The following is a 16,235-nucleotide window of genomic DNA, read 5'->3' as shown; positions in this document are numbered from 1 at the left end:
GGATAAATTTTATATTTTTAGAAGATTTAAATTTTATGTAGGTTTTGAAGAGGGATAATTTTAGAAGGGATGCTAGGAGATTATACAATATATGGTCAATGTCAGATAAACATAAGTATGGTCGTATGAGTGCCAATGAGACAACTCTCCATCCAAATAACAATTTATAAAAGTAAAACATAACAGGTCAAGGTACAGCCTTCAACACAGAGCCTTGGCTCACACCGAACAATAATCTATAAATACTAGTGTTAAACTTGATTGTATTATTGTAAATTAAATAAGATGATACAGATGAATAATGTATCATAAGCTATATATAAAATGGACTGTTTGAAGATGCAAAATAATTTTAATATTTTTTTAAATGTTACATACAAAGTCATAACTGTCCCTTGCTTTTAAAAAAAAGTAACATTGATACCAAAAAACCCAAAATTATTATGGTGATTCATATAGGTTGCAGGAAATATCCAGAGAAGAACGATGGTTCAAGTTTCCCAATAACTTTCTCACTTCTGTTTGTTCTGTGTATGATGTATACTTTATCTCCCTTTTTGAGTTCTATTAACACTGAGGAAGGGGACGTGGCATATCCAGAACCATCCGCATAACCATAAACAAAGGCTCCATTGTTTTTGTTTATTTGAAATGTAACAGTGGATTTTTTATAACCCATCAGATTGTAGGATATTTGGTACAGTCCAGATTTCGGTGCAGTAAATTTCCCAGTCTTTGGGTTGTAATGACTTCCAAGATTTATGCGGACATCATCAAATTTCAGAATGTCATTTCCACTGAATGGGTTAATTGTTTTCGTAAGAAATGTAGAAAAAGCAGGCTTCATCATTGTCTCTGAAACAAAAAATGTAAAGAAAATAAACCAAAAAAAAACCAAATGATTATAAACAGTCAAGATGAAATAATAAATCAATTGTCTCATATCCTGGCGAAAATTAATAAAAAGAAAAAGAAAAAAAGAAGAAGTAAGATCAATAAAGGCCATAATTGCCCCCTTTTATTTACTTCAATGTTTCAAGTAAAAAAAAAATTAGTTGATGAAAAGAGATGTGAGAAAGCTAATAAGAACAACTTTTGTCAAAGAAGTAGGTTCAGTAAGACCCCTTATTGGCCCCAAAATATAGCAGTTTTAGAAAATTGTGAAAATGTAATCTTTAAGCTATATTTTGGAAAGTGAAATGCTTCTTCTACATAAATATGAGCTGTTTTTGACAATACAATGCACAAATACTGAAATCTTCAAAATTTTAGCATTTTGGTTAATTTTTAGACGGTTTCCGTCTAAAATAAAAGTGGCTGCATTCGTGTTCATTCATAATATTGAAAATGCTGATTGTCAATTTTGAGAATTCAATTTGCCGAATAATTCGTACAATATAGAATTTTAGTTTTCCAACCACTCGCTCAACATTGGAATGGAGGTAACGACGCCCCTAAACGCACAAATGACGTTCACTTAAACCAGAGTTTTTGATGGAATTGCATTGAACTCGAAAGTTGTCTATTACTACCAAACTTTTGATATTTTAAAAATACATTTAGAGTCCCCCCCCCCCCTACACACACACACACCTGCATGGCCTTATAGTACCATGTTACATGCTCTACCATAATGGTGATATCTGAAGAGATTATATAATGGATATATGATAAATGTTGTACTATAATTTAAGGGAAACCGTTCTATTTCAGAATCTGTGGTGCTTTTCAAAAAAATTTAAAAGGGGGATACTGACATAAAATATAGGGTTAAATCTGATATCCATCAACAGCATTTTTTTTAGTTTTTCATTTAAAGTATTTGGAAATGTTTCAAAGTGATGTATGGAGTCCTACTATTAAACATGAAAAGGGAATTGCAAAATTTTCATGACTAAATGAACAACGTTAAGGAAGATTAATTTAAAAGTATTGGAATCATTAAACTTGAATATTTGTCATATATATAAGCTGTCAGAATAGCAAAAAGAGGTTGCACATATTTAAAATCTATCAAATCTTGTAAGCTCCAATTTCAAATTAACTTTAAAAAAAGTAGATTGATCCTGTATTTTGATATATATTTGAATGTTAAAAATAATATTATAATCTTACCTTTCAGTTCTTGCATATAGGTTGACATTGTAACATTGTTACTAGTATGTAAGTAGTCCACAGCATTATTCACTCTCTTCACAATATTTGTTGTTGCCAGTTTTACTTCTTTTCGTATAAGGTCTTTCACTGTTTTTGAGACTGATGCTTGTACTTCTTGTTTTATCAGCTCTTTCAGTTGTGCAGTAAGAGTTGAAATGTCCAGCTCTGCCTTAAGAGGTGCATTCAATTTTGAAATTAAGGGAACATCAATTGCATTTGAACAGTTGCCACTTTCACACAATTTCACAAGACGCAAGTGAAAACTCAGCGTCAAAACAAAAAGAAAAACAGTATGTCCATTTAACATCTTGGAAACCAGTAAAATCGCTGTTGCTGGCCTGTACAAAATTTCTGTTCAATTGATTTTGTTTCGTTTACTTTAAAGCAATGGTTTGACAATCTTCCAAAATATTGTTTATAAGATCTAACAGGAAAAAGATTTAAGTAATAACAATGATTTGAGAACTTTATTGTTTGTAAAAACTACATAGAACAGCTCTAAATGAAAATGGTTTGAATATCATCAAAACTTGTGACTGTTTATATAATTTATATTGGGAAATGTTTTATAAACATAGTTTTAGGAACCTCAAAAAGAGCATAATTATTTATTTATAAAATCTGTGGGGATTGTTTAGCTTACCACTAATTAATTGTCTTTTATTTTAAACAAACTTACTTACAGTAGTAAGAACTTGATATTGAAATGTGCAGACAACAATCAATCAATCAATTGAAATGTGCATATGGAAACATTCTGTTATAGACGAAACATACAAGAATAAGTTGTTTTGTACTTTTACTATTTTAGATTTAAAATGCAACAATGCAAAGTCAAACATATTTTTCTATCAGAACTGATATAAAAAAGTATTCTAATCTTTTGTTGGTATCAGTATATTATTAAATGAAAATGCAGTTTGAGTATATTTCAACATGATTTTTCCAAACATAATAACTAATTAATTAAAGAAATTCTATTTAATGAAATCTAAAGATCAATTATGAAATCAAATGTTTGTGCCATCATTTTTAACCGGATTTTTGTGACAAAAATGTCGGTTATTGATTTGGGGATGTACGGCGGGCGGGCGGTCGGTCGGGCGGGCGGGCGGTCGGTTGGGCGGGCGGGCGGTCGGTTGGGCGGGCGGGAATCAAATGTTGTCCGTGCATTAACTCATGAACCGTTCAACCAAAGCTTTTAAAATTTTAATATGTTGTTACTGACAACTAAATGAAGGTCAAGTTCAATAATGGCGATTTTGACTTTTACCGTTCAGGAGTTATGGTTCTTGAAAGATTGAAAAATCGTGTCCCTGCATTTACGCATGAACTGTTCTTCCTAAGCTTTCCAAATTTTAATATGTTGTTACTGATGACAAAATGGAGATCAAGTCCAATAATGGCAATTTTGACTTTTACCGTTCAGGAGTTATGGTTCTTGAAAGATTGAAAAATGGAGTTTCCAGTCGTGTCCGTGCATTTACGCATGAACTGTTCTACCTAAGCTTCCCAAATTTTAATATGTTGTTACTGATGACAAAATGGAGGTCAAGTTTAATAATGACGATTTTGACTTTTACCGTTCAGGAGTTATGGTTCTTGAAAGATTGAAAAATGGTGTTTCCAGTCGTGTCCGTGCATTTTCTCATGAACCATTCAACCAAAGCTTTTGAAATTTTTATATGTTGTTACTGATGGCAAATTAGAGGTCAAGTTCAATAATGACGATTTTGACTTTTACCGTTCAGGAGTTATGGTTCTTGAAAGATTGTGAAATGGCGTTTCCATTCACGTTGTTGCATTTACTCATGAACCATTCAATCTAAGCTTTTCAAATTTTAAGATGTTGATACTGATGACAAAATGGAGGTCAAATTTGATATTGACGATTTTCACTTTCACCATTTATCAGTAATGGTTCTTGTGATATTGCCAGGACACAAATAAATATTAATAAATCCGGTTTGCTGTCGTTGTGACAGCCTCTTGTATGTGCATGACTTCATGACACAGCCCCCAAAAATAACATAAGACACCCAATATGTAAAAATATAATAAATAAAAAATACCATCACACTTGAATTTCATGAAAAGAGGTTACATTTTATAAAATTGGGAATGGAGATGGAAAATGTGTTAAAGAGACAACAACCCAACCAAAGTTCAGAAAAAGAGCCACTAAGCAGGGTCCTTTACACAGCAAAAAAATCCACAACCACAGGCTTGCTGCAGCGGGCCCCTTAACAAAAATGTGTACTTAGTTCAGCAATAATGAACGTCACATTAAAAGTTTGCCAACTCATCCTCAAATATTCTAAGCTTTATGAAGTCTAGTATTTTAGATATTTTGTTCATGTGAGAGAAATATTCACAATTTTTTAATAAATATAAATGGGTGCTTCAGCTAGCACCGAAACAAAAATGTATACTTGCATGACTAGTTCAGTGATAATGGACGTCATAAACTGTTGGGCATTATTTTAATTTTTTTTAAATTGTTTTTTTTCCAGGGAAGGTTGACAGATGGAAAAGGGAAGACAGTGGATTGTAAAGATGCTATATTTATCATGACTTCCAACTTAGCTAGTGAGGTTATAGCTGAGCATGCTCTACAATTAAGGAAAGAAGCGGATGAAATAGATAAACAGAAACATACAGGAAAACTGGGTTTGTTAAATATGAATTAAAAGAGTGGCTAATATACCAATGAGACAGCAACCAAACAACATGAATAACATGAAAAAGCAAAAGACTTTAAGAGGTGACCATGCATTTGATTGTCCAATAAAGACAGTTGCTATAGATAAGTAAAACTCTATACTGAATACCAACTCATTTTCATGAGCTATTTATTTTCACAATCTTTGCAATTTAAAAAAAAAATAGGTGAATATATGTAAAACTTTGATCATTCCTTATTAAACTACATCAAGTAAATTTGAATATTGGCTAAAAAGGGCTAAACACAAAATAATGTATCTGCAAAATGAAGTTTTTTTTACAATATTAGTGGGTGGTTGGAAGGGAAAATGTTCAATTGTGCTACAGGGGTGTTTGTATGTGAATTAAAGTTACAAAATGAATAGGAAATCGAAGAATGAATGATTTATCAATAGAAAATGAATCTTTTATGATTTCAACGTAATAACTGTCTCAATTCTGAGTCCGTAGTTTCCATGTTTACTATCACATGTAATTATGGACTGCCATCTGACATCCTGCATCTCTAAGAGTCCTAAAAAGGATGTCAAAGTTTATAGCTTTAGAGCAAACAGTTCTAATACATGCATTGTTTTGATAATTTTGTTAACATTATTATTACCCAGAAATCTGTTTCCTATGACTTTTAATTTCCTTGTTTTTAACTTTTGTTTATACATGTATATATTACTTTAATTTCCATTTTGCAGAGGATTTAGAATCATCAGAAAGAATAACTATATCCAGAAGGTTCAAAGACCAAGTTGTCAGACCCATTTTGAAGGTAATTGGATATCTATAATTGGTCTAAATCGAAAAAGATTGACAATGGGTTGAATATATATAAATGAGACAAAAATCTGACAGAAATTAATACATGGTATTAAAATTTTTGAAGAATTGACAAAATGTGAAGTTAATTCTTGCAATTTATTCCATGTATATGGCATACAGATACATTTATTATATATCCAAATGTGAGTTCTTACTATTGCAATACTCACCCAGTTGAAAAAAAAACTAGCAATAATTTACAGTAATTATTTATACATCCCTGGTTTTCATCGGCGTAACCATTGAAGATTACTGTTGAAAGTTATTCCAGAAAAATACTTAAAAGTACACAATTTATACAGTGTCATTTTTATGCCCCACCTACGATAGTAGAGGGGCATTATGTTTTCTGGTCTGTGCCTCCGTTCGTCTGTGCGTCCGTCTGTGCGTCCATCTGTGCATCCGTCTGTACGTCCGTCCGTCCGTTCGCTTCAGGTTAAAGTTTTTGGTCGAGGTAGTTTTTGATGAAGCTGAAGTCCAATCAACATGAAACTTAATACACATGTTCCCCATGATATGATCTTTCTAATTTTAATGCCAAATTATAGTTTTTACCCCAATTTCATGGTCCACTGAACATAGAAAATGATAGTGCAAAGTTCAGGTTAAAGTTTTTGGTCAAGGTAGTTTTTGATGAAGTTAAAGTTACATCAACTTGAAACTTAGTACACATGTTCCCTATGATATGATCTTTCTAATTTTAATTCCAAATTAAAGTTTTGACCCCCATTTCACGGTCCACTGAACATAGAAAATGATAGTGGGAGTGGGGCATCCGTGTACTATGGACACATTCTTGTTGTTTATTAGTTTTTGTGGAGAGTATGTTTCAACATGTTCATATATACATGAATTTGGAGTTTTTTAAAATTTATATGACTGACTCCAATTTCCCCATTTAACCAATTTTGGTAAGTAAAAAAAAATGTTTTCCCGATGTGATGCTAAGATAAAGTAAAGCATTAAAATAGATATGAGAAGATATGGTATGAGTGCCAATGAAACACTCTCCATCTAAATCACAATTTGAAAAAGTAAACCAATATAGGTCAAAGTATATACGGTCTTCAACATGGAGCCTTGGCTCACACCAAATAGCAAGCTATAAAGGGCCCAAAAAATAACTAGTGTGAACACATTCAAATAGGAAAACCAATGATCTAATCCATGTAAAAGATGGGCTTAAGATACTAGACGGACAGTCAAACTTATAGATCCAAAAAATAAAATGACAACACCATGGCTTAAAAAAGAAAAGACAAACAGACAAATTTTGTACATAAGAGACAACATAGACAATTAAAGACTAAGCAACATACACAAACCCAACCAATATGTCTGTAAGTCAAGGAGAACAATGAATCAAAGAGCAGATTGCTCAGAGGGATACGATTGCCATTGTTTTCATTGACACATTTATACATGTAGCTGGATAATATTATTTCCAAAACTAATTCAACTGCACATGTAAAATGTAATTTACGTAATCTGAATAGTTACAAAATAGCCAATCCCAGATACAAGTGTATGAACAATGTACTTATTGTGTTTTATTTTTGAACTATTAATTCCAAGTTTACTTTCCACATCAGTCACTGAGACTCAGAGTGAGAGAAGGTATTTCACTTCGTATCTTATCACCTATTTTCCTACATTAATTCTAGGAAGAACCCCATTTCTAACTCTTTAAATATTTAATTTCCTTTGGGTCAGTGGTCATGACTCCTTTCCATACACACTCCTCGATAGTTTTTATACGACCGCAAAATTTGAAAATTTTTTCGTCGTATATTGCTATCACGTTGGCGTCGGCGTCGTCGTCGTCGTCGTCGTCGTCCGAATACTTTTAGTTTTCGCACTCTAACTTTAGTAAAAGTGAATGGAAATCTATGAAATTTTAACACAAGGTTTATGACCACAAAAGAAAGGTTGGTATTGATTTTGGGAGTTTTGGTCCCAACATTTTAGGAATTAGGGGCCAAAAAGGGCCCAAATAAGCATTTTCTTGGTTTTCGCACTATAACTTTAGTTTAAGTTAATAGAAATCTATGAAATTTTGACACAAGGTTTATGACCACAAAAGAACGGTTGGGATTGATTTTGGGAGTTTTGGTTTCAACAGTTTAGGAATTAGGGGCCAAAAAAGGGCCCAAATAAGCATTATTCTTGGTTTTCGCACAATAACTTTAGTTTAAGTAAATAGAAATCTATGAAATTTAAACACAAGGTTTATGACCATAAAAGGAAGGTTGGTATTGATTTTGGGAGTTTTGGTCCCAACAGAATAAGGGGCCCAAAGGGTCCAAAATTAAACTTTGTTTGATTTCATCAAAATTGAATAATTGGGGTTCTTTGATATGCCGAATCTAACTGTCATGACTGTGTATGTAGATTCTTAACTTTTGGTCCCGTTTTCAAATTGGTCTACATTAAGGTCCAAAGGGTCCAAAATTAAACTTAGTTTGATTTTGACAAAAAATGAATCAGTTAGGTTCTTTGATATGCTGAATCTAAAAATGTACTTAGATTCTTGATTATTGGCCCAGTTTTCAAGTTGGTCCAAATCGGGGTCCAAAATTAAACTTTGTTTGATTTCATCAAAAATTGAATAAATGGGGTTCTTTGATATACCAAATCTAACTTTGTATGTAGATTCTTCATTTTTGGTCCTGTTTTCAAATTGGTCTACACTAAAGTCCAAAGGGTCCAAAATTAAACTTAGTCTGATTTTAACAAAAATTGAAATCTTGGGGTTCTTTGATATGCTGAATCCAAAAATGTACTTAGATTTTTTATTATGGGCCCAGTTTTCAAGTTGGTCCAAATCAGGATCTAAAATTATTATATTAAGTATTGTGCAATAGCAAGTCTTTTCAATTGCACAGTATTGCGCAATGGCAAGAAATATCTAATTGCACAATATTGTGAAATATCAAATTTTTTTTTAATTAGAGTTATCTTTCTTTGTCCAGAATAGTAAGCAAGAAATATCTAATTGCAAAATATTGTGCAATAGCAAGATTTTTTTTTAATTGGAGTTATCTTTCTTTGTCCAGAATCAACTTAAATCTTTGTTATATACAATATACAATGTATATTCACTTTTTACTACCAACTGATAAATTAAAATAATCTTTACCATTCAGTGATAACAAGCAGTTTTTTTACATTTTAATATTTTATGATGTATTTAAAAGAGTAGTTATTGTTGCAAACTCCATTAGAAATTTGAATTGATATCAGTTTTGGAAAAAGGGAAACAGGGATGTGAAAAAAAAGGGGGGGGGGGGGGGTTTAAATTTTTCTCATTTCAGATTTCATAAATAAAAAGAAAATTTCTTCAAACATTTTTTTGAGAGGATTAATATTCAACAGCATAGTGAATTGCTCAAAGGCAAAAAAAAAACTTTTAAGTTCATTAGACCACATTCATTCTGTGTCAGAAACCTATGCTGTGTCAACTATTTAATTTTAGATTTAAAAAGTTTGAAGAAGAAATCTTTAATTGATTTGTAAAATCTTGACATTTGTTTTGTGTAAAAAAAAACCCATGTAATGTCAAAAATTTGATCACAATCCAAATTCAGAGCTGTATCACGCTTGAATGTTTTGTCCATACTTGCCCCAACTGTTCAGGGTTCGACCTCTGCGGTCGTATAAAGCTGCGCCCTGCGGAGCACCTGGTTAATATAATACGACGTTTATCAACAGAACGAGTTAATTTTTCTCGACAATTTTGATTCTATTTCTTCATGGAAGTACAATATCAAATATCAGTTTCATAACAGTGACATATAAGAAAAACTCCACTTCAGTTCTTATATGTCAGAAATAGATCTATCTGAATTCAGAGAACGCTCGCTTTTTTTTTAATCAAAACTGGGGAATTCCCTCTGAAGTGTTTCTAAATTTATAAAAACACTAAATATAAATACTGCTGAATTTTAATTTTCCGTGTTGTTAAAAACACGCATATAAGTCAAGGGAATTATCAAACATGAAGATTATGAAAAGAACATTATGGGAAAGTTGTTTAAGTTCAATCCCTTTGTTTGTTTGTTTTACCTTTTAAAGCAAGACAATCTTAAGAATCTGAGATGTTTCTTAATGTTAAGAATAAAACAGTTGACGTGAGGGCATGGCCCTGAGCCAATGGTTTAAGTCTACAGATAGCTTGAAAGCAATCGTATCCCAAAAAGGAGAAACACTTATGAACCCTATCAACAAACGACAACCACTTAACATCATGTTCATGACTTAGGACAGGTTGTTATCATAAGTACCTAGGCTTAATTGACAAATACAAAATTGCTTCAGATTTTGGAAATGTAAACACCTGCTGACCTTGCTGTTGATAGGCAATTTGTTACAAATTAATTTATTTACTTTCAGAGACATTTTAGAAGAGATGAATTTTTGGGAAGAATCAATGAAATTGTTTACTTTTTACCTTTCTCAAGATCTGAACTTTCAAAATTAGTGACAAAGGAGCTACATCATTGGTCTGAACAGGTAAGCATTAGTACTGTATATCAAATAAAACCTTCATGGGTTTATGATATGCTAGGCCTACTAATTTTAGACTTCTAGCTTGATGATATGATCACAGGAGTAATGAAATAATATCTGTTGAGATATGGTAGGTTTTGGCTGAAAAAACTAGAGACAAAGTTACAATAGATACAGGGGCTAAAATTGTATATACCAGACATACAAAAAAATGCACAATACAAACCACAGTTTGGCAAAGCATGAAAAATTCTGCTGCTGAAGGTCTGCAGGTAATTTGGCATAAATGATATAGCTTTTATATTTGCAGTACCAATAACAGTGAATCTGTAGATTAATTTAAACTTTTGTTAATTAGATAAAATGTTCAGACCCAAAGGGGTTACATGAATATTTAACCCCACCGCATTTTTGCGCTTGTCCCAAGTCAGGAGCCTCTGGCCTTTGTTAGTCTTGTATGATTTTTAATTTTAGTTTCTTTTGTATAATTGGGAGTTTAGTATGACGTCCATTATCACTGAACTAGTATATATTTGATTAGGGGCCAGCTGAAGAATGCCTCCGGGTGCTGGAGTTTCTCACTGTGTTGAAGACATATTGGTTACCTTCTGCTGTTGTATTTTATATGGTCTAGTTGTTGTCTCTTTGACACATTCCCCATTTCCATTTTCAATTTTATATGATGTAATACACAGCCATGATAATTCATGATCAAGCAGAGAAGAAACTTAGAATTAATTTGTAATAGGAACAAAGAGTAATGGGAACACAATGATTAATGTATATAAGCTAACATAAATTTTCTCCATTAAATTAGTATGCCCCTGCTTTGCCTCAACCAAATGTTATGTAACTTATACATAATTCTTATTAATATAAATACCATAAGTATTTAGGTGGCTTCACTTTTACAGGTATCTAGTTGTGTCCCATTACAACATTACATGCAAGTGGTCATATGTGTCTAATGGACACATTCTCCTTTTATTCATTCATTCTTATTAAAATTAACACATGACAAATCTTAACAGAATATTCAACATGTCAAAGATGTTCAATATATAGACTTGTATGTTTTAATAAAACAATTGTAATGTTTCAGGCCGAGAAGAAACACAATATGAAGTTGTTATGGGATCACAATGTTGTAGATATTTTGGCTGATGGTTATGATGTCCACTATGGGGCTAGATCCATCAAATATGAGGTAAGAATAAACCTCCATACAAATATTTTTTGAAGTCCTTATATATATGTGGTAAGGAATGACATCGTTCAACAATTGCTCTCTTACAGTTGGTTTTTGTTCATCTCCACCACTGCTGGAGGCTTTCAAGGTTTGGGGGAGGGGGGAGGTATATATATTAGGTACACAATTTTGGGAAAATGCTTTGATGAAAGAGCAAAATGTATGTCTGCAGCCTCCACTCATAAGGAACAATGCTAAGGCTAAATTTTCCAATCCTACCTACCATGTACTGTTAACTCATCAAAGACACCAGGCTTATATGTTTTTACCAGTGACCAACATTTTCTCTATGTAAGACCCATCAGTGGTGCTCAATTCAGAACAATTAAAGGTAAAATCAAATGCAAAGTTGATGAGCATTAAAAAGCAAAAAGCAAAAATTCTGAAATGTTTTGCCAAATACAGCTACAGCAATCTATACAGGTGGTAGAAAAAACCTTATTATTTGAGCAATTCAACATTTTAATACAGTTCATTCACAAACAAATAACACAGCAGTGATATTTCTTGTTAACACAATAGTGCAGACTACTTGACTTGTGATACCCTCATTGATCAATCAACCAGAAATGGCATATTGTGGATTCATTTTTATTTGTTGCATACCAATTTTCATGGATTTTATGGTTACAGGTAAACCATGAAATTAAATGTACATTGAATAACAAATTTTCTATAGGCTTGTTTGCAGATTTTGGCAAAACCAGGAAATCAAATAGCAAGTTTTCTTCAATCCACTAAAATTCATACATGTACCCACAAAAATAAATGAATCCACAGAAGTATATAATATAAAAAAAGAAGATGTGGTATGATTGCCAATGAGACAACTCTCCACAATAGACCAAAATGTCCCTGAAATTAACAACTATAGGTCATTGTACAGCCTTCAATAATGAACAAAGCGCATACCACATAGTCAGCTATATAAGGTCCCGAAATTACAATGTAAATCAATCAAATAAGAAAACTAACGACCTTATTTATGTACAAAAAATGAACGTATAGTTCATTACAATTCTCATTTCTTTTACAGGTGGAGAGAAGAGTGGTTACCCAGCTGGCCATGGCTCATGAGAGAGGACTTATACAGAAAGGCTGTGTGATCAAACTTGCCGCTTCACATGCTAACGATTTGATCAAATCAACAGAACAATTGGATAAAGACAAAAATGTTCCTACTATATCACTTCAACTTCAAAAGAAAGGAAAGAAGGAGGAATATATTGATATTAATTTTAAGAACGAAGAAAACCCATTTGATATTGGTTTTAAGTGATCAATGACTTTTATTTTAATAGTTATTATCGCTATTTTTTGCAATTTTCCTTTAATTTTTTTTTGTGATAACTTTTCATATCATGCTACTCACTTGAGATGGAAAATTATCGCTAAAAACTAAGGAGCCACGTGGCGTTGCTAATAAAAGTGACATGAAATTGACAACGTCGTCATAGGTAAAATAGCAATAAACAGATTATCATTGGTTATCTCAACTCGATTGCTTTTCTCGCTTTCGCCGTAACCGGCTCAAGCGAGAAAATAGATCTCGTTGAGATAACCAACGATAATCTATAATTCTACAGTAAATACAGAAATTATTGCAATTTACAGATCAGAGAATAGACAATGATGAGAGATTAATAATTGTGATTTTAAGAAATTCTGCATATATTAGAATGCAAGTTCTAATAATTGCGATACTAATCCAGTCTCACTATTGGCATTTATAAAAATCTTGCAATAATTTCTGAATTTACTGTACATGTACAAGATATTTTGATTTCTTAGGCAAAAATAAAAAGATTGTATGTTTGCCTAAACGCGACCGACCCAAAATAAACCCGCCGACTCAAATTCTTTTTTGACGTTTTTTTGAAGATTTTTTTTTTTTAGGATTTTTTTGGGGTCCGCTCCGTCATCGTACAAAACTTAATGTTTGTCGTCTTTGCGTTTGAAAGTAACTGTGAATAAGATTAAAAGAAAGCGTATAAGAGACGCAGTTAATCAATATTCGATGTTCTCTGTTTTAATCTTCTGATTTAACGAACGTAAAGAAGTAAAACATGTGAAGTGGCACAGTTTTTTTACGCTGTAGTTGTCTGTACTACCAAAGCCTTACCTATATGCTCAATGTTAATTTCATCGTGTTATCGAATATCTGATTAGAATATTCAGGTAGATTTGTTCAAAACCATGTGCAATCGAATATTTTCAATGTTATTCTGACAGGAAATGGATCCGGAAGTTGCGAATTTACAATCTTGCAAGAAGATTTTGTTTTTACTGAATAAAAAGGAATTATTTCTTGATAAATTGTTGTCTTTAACTATAATCTTCCTTTATCATGTAAATTAGATGCCCTTTTATTCAAATAGTTCAAATTTACAAGTCTCATTAGACAAGATCAGTACGTTGCTGTTTGGGAGAATTTGATAAAACTATAATTGCTCACAGAATCAGAAATATAATCTTAACTGAATGTAACTCCTTCTGAATAATTTATTGCAATATAAATATAAATCCTTTTTGACAAGAGAAATCTGACTTTTGTCAGAAATATTTTTTTCACATGTGCAAAAGTAAAAACATGTTATTGACGCCATATTGGATTTTTATACAAATTTGTGAGGAAGCCTCTAGAACCATGACCTAAAAATAAATAGTCTTCAGAAAACGTACTTTTATGTAATTATATTTTATCAACAATGATTATTTTCAAAAATTAAATTTGATTATTTAAAGAAATAAAATTATAACAAATACGTTTTTAGTTTGGAGATTCTACAGAACATGCTTTGATCTATTTATAGCCAAATTAGTTTACCTGTGTGATAATGTAAAATATTTTTTTTTTTTCAAAACATAAAAAAGACACTAAGGATGATAGATAATAATTCATATAAATATTTTAGGACATTTAATCTATTTTAATAGAAATAGGATTTAAAAACTGCAAACAAATTTAATCATTATATATTAAATAAGCTGAATTTTTTTTTTACACAAACATCGTGTTGATGGAACTGTTGAAATCACTTCATAAATCCACCAGCCCTTTCACACAGTTAGCAATTGTCAGGATTATAAACATCTCAGGATACAAATCATATTTAGACTAATTTATTTATAGAGGTTTTAAATTCATGGCTTTTGGTTGTCTCTACAAAGGTTTGACGGGAAAATAAAGATATACTGTTATAAGATCTTTTAATATTTTCATGCAAATTCTGATAAAAAAAAAAAAAAAAAAAAGAATTTGCCTACCTACCTACCCACACCCAGTCATCATGGGTCGGGTTTGGGCAAACTGAAATATTTTTAATTGTGGCCTTACCATGCAATGTCTAGTTTTGTTCGCTTTATAATATTAATGATCAAGTAGTGGCCGTTACATGTCCCAATGATTTTTATATTGGAAGATAATGTGTTAACCATTTTTTGACGAGTTCTGTTATGAATGTCTGATTATTGTGTAATTTTTGTAAATCCAAGTGCATTTGTTGATGTTTTAAAAATTTGCAATCAGATTTTGAATATTTTAGGGAATGTGATATCTGATATATATATATTGTGATACTAAATCTTTTTCATTTATCACACTAATTACATGTATAACATTTTTGAAAGTATAATTTAACATTTAATTAAAAAATAATTGAATGCCTTCTGCATGTTCTGGGTTTCAATGATAAAAATTAAGTTGACACTCTTATGTATTTTATAACTAACCTGCAGTTCTGTTAATATTTATTTGTTCATATTTGTGTTTTGCAGGCAAACCATTAAACTTTTTATATTTAATACTTGATTATTATTTATTATATATTAATATACTCCTGTGTCTGTTTTTCTGCTTTCTGTTAGAAATATATTTACATTTTTGTTTTACCAAGAGCCATTTATTGCATAACTTTATGGTGTAGGTTGCATCCAATATAAAATATCTTTCACAGATGACAATGGATTTGTTCCCATTGTCTTATTAACCACAAAATCATGACCTTGGTAAACTCCGGAAATTTTTCAGGAAATCTTTCTTATGGGTCAGATACCTTAAATACTCATGCAAGAACAAACCCCATTGATAACAAGAGTGTCACTAGTGGAGCAAGATCTGCTAACAATTATGAGCACCTGAGATCATACCTAGTTTGGTAGTTGTTATGGCTTTCAAACTTTTTACATCTGAACATAGTTTTGTGTGGACGTAGCGCTTGTCTGGTGTATAAAAATATTTTTTAACCTGTTACCTCTGAATGGCTATTATTCGTTTGCTTCTCTGTCCTATATTTTCTCTCATTTATCTGTTTATTTATTGTAACCCTGTCGTGTAATGTTGTCATTTTAATGTTATAATTAACACTGCCATTAAAGCGGGAGGTTTGGCATGCCACAAAACCAGGTTCAACCCACCTTTTTTCCACATAATGCCCTGTACCAAGTCAGGAAAATGGCCATTGTTACTTTATAGTTTGTTTCTTTGTGTGTTACGTTTCGGTGTTGTGTCTCTGTTGTGTCGTAGTTCTCTTATATTTGATACGTTTCCCTCAAATTTAGTTTGTAACCCGGTTTTGTTTTTTTCTCTATCGATTTATGAATTATGAACAGCGGTATACTACTGTTGCCTTTATTTAGTAGAGATGTCTTGTAGACGAATGACCCTTTGGTATTTTTCACTTCTCTTGTTGAAGGCAGTATGAAAACTGGCATTTGTTCCCATCCTTGTCCTTAAGATTTCTGTGGGTAGTTGTCTCATTGGCATAAATATCACATAAACTTG

General features: G+C 31.9%; 2 protein-coding genes across 3 annotated transcripts in view; one reads left to right on the top strand and one right to left on the bottom strand.

Moving 5' to 3' along the window:
* Positions 1-15,258, top strand: part of LOC139485885 (mitochondrial disaggregase-like) — a 41,419-nt gene extending 26,161 nt beyond the window's left edge. Inside the window, exons 12-17 of one of the 2 annotated variants that reach the window (XR_011655419.1) lie at positions 4,671-4,827; positions 5,571-5,644; positions 10,087-10,206; positions 11,306-11,410; positions 12,489-12,795; positions 14,804-15,258. Coding sequence is in view for 1 of the 2 variants with exons in the window: in XM_071270536.1 (XP_071126637.1) it covers positions 4,671-4,827; positions 5,571-5,644; positions 10,087-10,206; positions 11,306-11,410; positions 12,489-12,731 (699 nt within the window). In the remaining variant the exon portion in view is untranslated. The remainder of the gene's footprint in view (positions 1-4,670; positions 4,828-5,570; positions 5,645-10,086; positions 10,207-11,305; positions 11,411-12,488; positions 12,796-14,803) is intronic. The other variant, XM_071270536.1, reaches the window with a different exon arrangement.
* Positions 452-2,504, bottom strand: LOC139486648 (heavy metal-binding protein HIP-like). The gene is made up of 2 exons (XM_071271573.1): positions 2,116-2,504; positions 452-855 (listed from the first exon to the last, which is right to left on the bottom strand). Exons 1-2 carry the CDS (start codon positions 2,462-2,464, stop codon positions 452-454), a joined length of 753 nt encoding a protein of 250 aa, XP_071127674.1. The 5' UTR covers positions 2,465-2,504.
* Positions 15,259-16,235: the final 977 nt, after the last annotated feature.

The sequence above is a fragment of the Mytilus edulis genome, chromosome 8 (genome assembly GCF_963676685.1).
Source record: "Mytilus edulis chromosome 8, xbMytEdul2.2, whole genome shotgun sequence".
Classification (NCBI taxonomy): domain Eukaryota; kingdom Metazoa; phylum Mollusca; class Bivalvia; order Mytilida; family Mytilidae; genus Mytilus; species Mytilus edulis.
The sequence above is the reverse complement of the archived record's forward strand: the minus strand, read 5'-3'. Positions and strand labels throughout refer to the sequence as shown.